At 37.2% G+C, this 6701-nt stretch overlaps 1 protein-coding gene across 1 annotated transcript in view; it reads right to left on the reverse strand.

The window, feature by feature from the left end:
- LOC147599414 (connector enhancer of kinase suppressor of ras 2-like) overlaps window positions 1-5293 on the reverse strand; it is a 116443-nt gene extending 111150 nt beyond the window's left edge. The window contains exons 1-2 of the mRNA XM_086756690.1: window positions 5251-5293; window positions 3898-4061 (exon numbers count right to left, since the gene is read on the reverse strand). Coding sequence (XP_086612816.1) covers window positions 3898-4061; window positions 5251-5293 — 207 coding nt within the window. The remainder of the gene's footprint in view (window positions 1-3897; window positions 4062-5250) is intronic.
- Window positions 5294-6701: the final 1408 nt, after the last annotated feature.

Raw genomic sequence — 6701 nt, forward strand, 5'->3', positions numbered from 1 at the left:
TCACCTATGACTTTTTCTTTCATAGAGCATAAATTCAGCCCTGAGCAATCCCAAAGAAGTGCCAGTACTATCCCTCCTACAGTGAAAGATACTCTGACCTTTCGCACTTCAATTCTACCCTTGCAAAAACCAGATTATTCTAACATTTAAAATTATTTAATTTTTAAGACAAAATATATATACTTCTACATTACCACATTGCCACTTCTTTTATGCACAGGTGTATCAAATAATTTTCTTTTTCTCTCTACATTTCTTACATCTCCTTCCTTCCTACTGCAGTTCTTCCAGGGCAGAATGTCTTCTAGATAGGATTCTCATATGTAATGTCTAGTTAAAGAAAGCTCTGAATTCAGCTTTCTTTCAGAAGAAAAATTATTATCTGTGATTGTACATCTTCGTAACATCTCTTCTGATTTTATACAGAAATAATATGATAGTTTAAATCAATTAAACATGGCATTACTTTATATTTTTTTCATATTTGTCTATGAAAAGTGGATATAAAGTCATATTGAGGGTAAATGTGTAATAGATGCCTCAACTAAACCTGCCCTGCCTTTAAGAATTTGCATTTGAGAGTCTAGTTAGTAGGTGTTTTAGGACAGGGAAGTAAAAACACAGAAGGTGCCTCCTTTATTTTTTGTTTTCTCTTGCACTCAGAGCTCTAATTACAGATCAGCATTTAGTTCTGTATATGCTGTGTAATGGTTTGCACCACTATGACAGCAGCAGAGGCATTGCTCTTGGATGTGAAACCCCAAACAACCACTTCCCACCTCCCCAAAAGCCAGTGGGCTGATGGCCAGGCCCTTAGGGAGCGCATATGGAAAGTACGGCATCGCGACACGTGCTTTCAGTGCGTTCCAAGAGCTTAAGCTAAGACAGGCACATTTCTCTTGGTTTCCTGAAGCAAAATCGCTGTTCTGCAGCTAAACTCATGACCAATGTGCAGCTTAATTCCTGATGCATCACTGAGCCTAAGCTTACCTGAGAGATTTCTACAGTACATTGGAGATGCCTCTGTTTGAAGCATTATACAACCCAGCTAGCTAAGATGGAGGGGAACATCCTGCTAATACTGCCTGGAAGAAATAGGTCATGTAACTTGGACACCACCAATTGCCAAACAGAAATCAATTAAGAAATCCACATATGGGGGGGAAAAAAAAAATTAAAAACCCAAATCAATGCTCATTGACATGGCCCAGTGAGTGGGTGATACACAGAGTACAAAGCAGCACTGATGTATATTGACCTAAACAGGAATGCAGCTACTGTGGATGCTTGCCAGCACGGGACTGGGAGCACACGCCACGCTGAATGGGGCAAATGGAGGGAGAGAACGAACTATTGCTCCTGCTGCTACCACTGCTCTGCATGGGGAATTGTAGACTAGATTGTTCACACTGATGGTTCCTCTTAAGTTTTTTTCATAACAAGCCTTGAAATAAATTTTAAGTATACATATATATGAATCTACAAACATAGAATCATAGACTTACTGGGGTTGGAAGGGACAGACATACTTTGTACTCTATGCACCCTGCCCATACATACAGACATAAATCATTAATACATTGACATCTTACTGACTGGTGCTGTATTCTAGCTGCCCAGAAACCATATTAAGTTTGTTTATAATGTAATTCAGAAAACCAGTGGTCAAATGACATGTTCCTTAAAACATTCTGATTCAAACAACTTCTTATATTTTAGTTCCTGTTTAGCAGCATAAGCAAAGCACAGATATCTCCTTTTAATATTAAAAAAATTATGTTTTAATAAGATCTTTCCTCTGTTTTTTAAGACTAGCTAGCTAAAAAAATCCATTACAGCTATGAACTCCAATTCATAGTTTTCACTGATCACTTCACCAGCCGTCAAGATTTTAGTGCAATAATCTATTAACATTTCAAGATGTAGCACAGAATACGAATACAACTGTAACATTTTAGAAGTGTATTTCAGGTGTTAATAAAGGCAACATCAGATTGCCTGCCATTCAGTTATTGTCATTATTTAAGAATTAAGATAAATTCTTAATTATGCTTTTGGGTTACATAGATTAAAATTCTCATACATTATTATATATTAAAAGAGATATGATACTTAGTCTTGTGAAACTTTTACTTGTGATCCTGGCTTAGTAAGAAGCTGCAAGAATTGAAGGATGTGTTGTGCATAGCAGCAAGGCAGAGATGTCAGAAGCAAGAGAACACCCCCAAGAGCAGAGCCGCAGGCAGCACAGACTCACTCAGCAGAAAGCACACAGACTGGGCAGGAAGATAAAAATGTAGAAGCAGCAAGGAAAAAAAAAAAAAAAAAAAGAAGCAAAACAAAAAAACCTAAGCATTTTAGAGACAGAGTGAGAAAGGATGGATAATGGCTTAAAGGCAGGAGGCTAAATAAACAACACCAGGAGCTGGAAAATCCCCATCCTGCTTTAAAAGAAAAAATGTCATGAGGCAGCACAGTAAGAGTTGCACTATTGACCAGCAGCAGGGCCAGCATTTACGAGGTACAGGTTTTGTTTAAAAAAATAAAATAATAATAAAAGAAAAATCAGCAAGGGTCCTCCTAATGGGCACGCTTGACGGAAGGGTGTTCTTTTTCCAGAGAAAACTTCTTGGGTCTGCTGTTTCTGAGTAGTGGTAAGGCAGAGCACTGCACTGTTCTTTAGATAATGTAACGTTGTGGGGTATTTCTGCTCCTTTTAGGTGGAAAACAATGTTTCAGAGGAAAAACTCTTGAGTTTAACTGTTTCCAAAACACACAAGTTTGTTGAGTATTGCGGTACACACCAGTTTACAGGTATGGCTGCATCAAGGCCAAAAGCATTTATCTGATTTGATATATATGTTATTTAGGTTGTAAGAGTAGATACCGAGCTACATTAAGCATATTTTGTAATTAGAGGCACTTGCAAGAAGCATATGCATAGTAAAAGGTACTTTATACTGCTTTTTTCTTAGATAGAGTGCATTTTTCCCCACTTGTTTTCTATTTTACTGCTAAGTGCCAGTTCCCTGCTGGAGACAATTTATCTTATCAAAATCCCACAGCATAACCTAGCTTGTGTAGAAGCAGAACTCCTGATAAAGCAGTAAAATACTGGGACTGTCACATGTAGTTTACCTACATGTTTTTACTATTATACTTTTTTGTATTTTTGTATTTTTTTTCTGTATTTCACCTATTCACCCACACAAAGTTATATTTTCTTTAGAAGTAAGTTAATACATTGCATTTTATTAGCTGCAATGAATTAAATAACAGAAAAAAAATTCTCATATCAAATACTTTGTTAAGAGGCTAACTGAATTAATAACCTGTTAGTGAAAAAATAGCATTCTTCCAAATTTAGATGCTTGCAGGTTGCTAAAAAAAACCCCACTTTAAATTGACACACGTGTCTGTACTTTAGCAAAAGTAAATTTTATCATTCCAGTATTTTCTTAAAGCTCATTTTAAACAATCTTCCAGCCTAATTAGCATTACCTTCTGGCTCCTTAGTACCATCCTTCCGAATACCGGCATGGTTAAAACACTCAGGTCTCCTTGGTTTAGTACAGTGTGGCAAATGTCAGTGAAATACGAGGGCATATGGCGTATAATTACAGAACCATATGGATGCCAGTAGTGATAGTCAACAGTATTTGAATGCAAGACCAAGAAAGTTAGAAGAAGAGCAATAAAAACCCACCATACATAATCATAAAATGGATATATATAGTTTCTTTACAGCTGAAAGAAGCCTCCACATGTCTGTCCTTTAATGAAGCAAAGCCAGTGTGTCTGTACAAGCACATCGCTGTGGAGTGCCATCTACGTAATTTTGGTTTGGAAATTAATGAACCCAGATTATTAAGATGAGTGAGGCAAGAAATCACTTACCAGTGCACACAGCAGATCAACTGCTTCCAGTATCAGTTCTTGGTGGCCAATGCGAGTGACTCCCAGTTCCTCAAGCTCTTGATGAGTGATGTGTAACAGCTGTTCACCATTGATCTTTTCTCTTTCAAAATTTTTTATGTATTGTTGGAGGCAATCATCAAGGCCTATTAAAAAAAACAAAAACAATGTCTCCATTTTCTGAATAGGCAAACAAGAATTCTGTAATTCACAAATACAGAAATTTCTTGGGAATTCAGGAGTAATTCCTTGTTTGGATCTATTATAGAAAATGTGCAAAAAAAAATTTAACTTACATAGTATAGTATCTACTACTGAAAAGTTTCTACTATTGGCATTATTTTCAACATTCTGAAACATTTTAATACCAATTTAAAACCTTCATGGCATTTATTAGAAATATGGGGAAGGACAAAGAAGCACAGAGAGTGACATTTCAGAAAACTTTTTTTCTTACGATGTCACGAAGACCTAAATATAAATTTAGCTTATGATTAGAAGCATATTCTTCCTCTTATTCCTCTTGTAGGACCCTTCAAAGTCACACGGTGTGGCTATCACTGATTAGGAAGAGTGATTTTCAGGCTTAGTAACCACCTACACTAACTGCTACACCTAGTGCCACATTTTTTTTTTAAGTCCAACTACCCATCTTTCTGAAAGTCAACAACATACAAACAGGTTTGTAAAAAGAGCTTTGATTAAAAGTACAATTTTGCTCATGCACAAAGAATTATTCCATTTTGCCCTGAAACTTGGTAAGATAAGACAAACAGATCTGGCACTGCCACAGCACCCTATTTCTCAGGCCAGAGAAGGGACTGATTAACAAGGTAAGTTGCAATACCAAATGAATGCGATGTCCTATGAAGACTGTGTAGCCAGATGTATTAAATGAGCCTTTGAGCCAGGGAGAATGTATGACAGGAGAGGAAAACATGAAATCTGTATTACTCATACGGGTCTGTAGTAGCTCCCCAGTGCATCTTTAGAAGGTGTTTACTTAATGGTGCAAAAAGGATGGCAGTTGACAATAGAATACAGAAATATATCGCTGACGGACCAGGCTATCTCATAGCCTGACAGCATCTAATAAATACACACACACACACAAATTTGTCCATCGCGCTCTGCTTTTCTCTCTGTCTAGGCACTGGGCACTGCATCCCCTTGTTCCTTTTTCTGTAATGTAAAATTTTGTGTTTGCTAAGTCTGAGGTGTTACAAAGCAAGAATTTAGCCATCAGTAGTTTCATTGTTCACTATTATGGCTATAATTGCTAACATATGAAAGATGCAATTAGAAAGAGCGTAGAATGAGATCATTTTGACTCACCAAAGCCAAATAGAGTATTTATTTCTGCACGCCACTTAGGCATCGTTAGTGCTCTTTATGCAATTTTCTCAATATGATTTCTGTTTACAGATAAGTATTAAATTAGTTAAGATTCATAACTACAAAGAAGCAAGGGGCATTAACTCTCTTTTATGTGTAAGTAAATAAAATTAAACCACTATTCCCAAGTTACACAGTGTCACTGTCAGAGTTAAGCAAGAAAGAGGCTTGCAGTTCTGTTTCTGCACATTTTTTTGGGAGGGGGGTACAGTTTGTAACTACCTTCATAGTGCAGTAAATTGATTCAAGGATAAGAGATTTTAAATGTGTGCTTTATTTTAAAGCTGAGACTTAACGTCCATGATGAAAAATCCACTTTACAGTTTTAAGTAAAAAGAAACCTTATTTCATCCACACAGACTAGGAAAACTTTACCTCTACATTCAAAGAGTAGAGGAAAACAAGCATCTCTGATACGATTACTGGAAGCTATGATTTTGCAAATAGGGGATGTAGTAAATTGTGTAAATCAACAAAACAAGAAAGGAGGCGGAAAAAAAAGGTAGAGAGGAAGCGCAGAAAAAGAAAAGCCACTTAGCTTTAAAATGCTTATTTTCTGAACTGCATAATTAAGAAAAAAAGGATCATTAAAGCAGCAAAGTAAAGCAACATGTTATAAAAGCAATGCTCTGTAGAGCTAGCTAGAATCAGATTTAAGTATTTACTCAGAGCCGACATTACAAACGAGATGGCACATATTGTGGGCAATAAGGCTCACTGAGATTAAAATGAACCCTCCCATTGATGTCACCAAACATCAGTTTGTTTTAGACTGAAAGCACAAAGAAAGTTGCCATGTTACGTAAAGATCTGTCCCTTCCTCTCTGGCAGTAGACATGGGTATTGAAAAAATTACTCTAGCACTAAATGAAGGAAAAGCCCAGGTTGTTGCCCTCTACGCAGGAAGTTAAGATATGCAGACAGAGCAGCTCTCGCAGGGGAGAAACGCAGTGCCGATAACTTTCTCAAGTGTGATCCACCACAGAAGAGTTTTAAAAAGTCTGCCACATGCAGTTTTTCATAAATATCTCCATAAATTGCATTTATTCCCCTCTCCTTTTTCATATTTTTAAAATGGATTTTTGTAACTTACTGTAAGTTATGCTGGTTTTGCAATACATCCTAAAAAGTCCCGACCAAATGATGGTTTGTTCATACTACATCATTATTGTCAGAGGAAAATACACGGCAGCTGGCTAGAGCAGCAGAACACTGGCTGTGAAACCGAGGGGTTACGGGGAGGGCAGACAGGGAAGCTCCTTGCCAGTTCAGCTTGTCACAAACACGACTGCTCTCAGGAGGTGCCTCGTCTGACAGGAGAGGGTATACAAAGCGATATGCTCGGTTATAAAAATGCAACGTTGCTCATTCTGCTTTTAGGATCTAGGATG

This window comes from Chlamydotis macqueenii, chromosome 11 (assembly GCF_036417535.1).
Source record: "Chlamydotis macqueenii isolate bChlMac1 chromosome 11, bChlMac1.mat, whole genome shotgun sequence".
NCBI classification, from domain to species: domain Eukaryota; kingdom Metazoa; phylum Chordata; class Aves; order Otidiformes; family Otididae; genus Chlamydotis; species Chlamydotis macqueenii.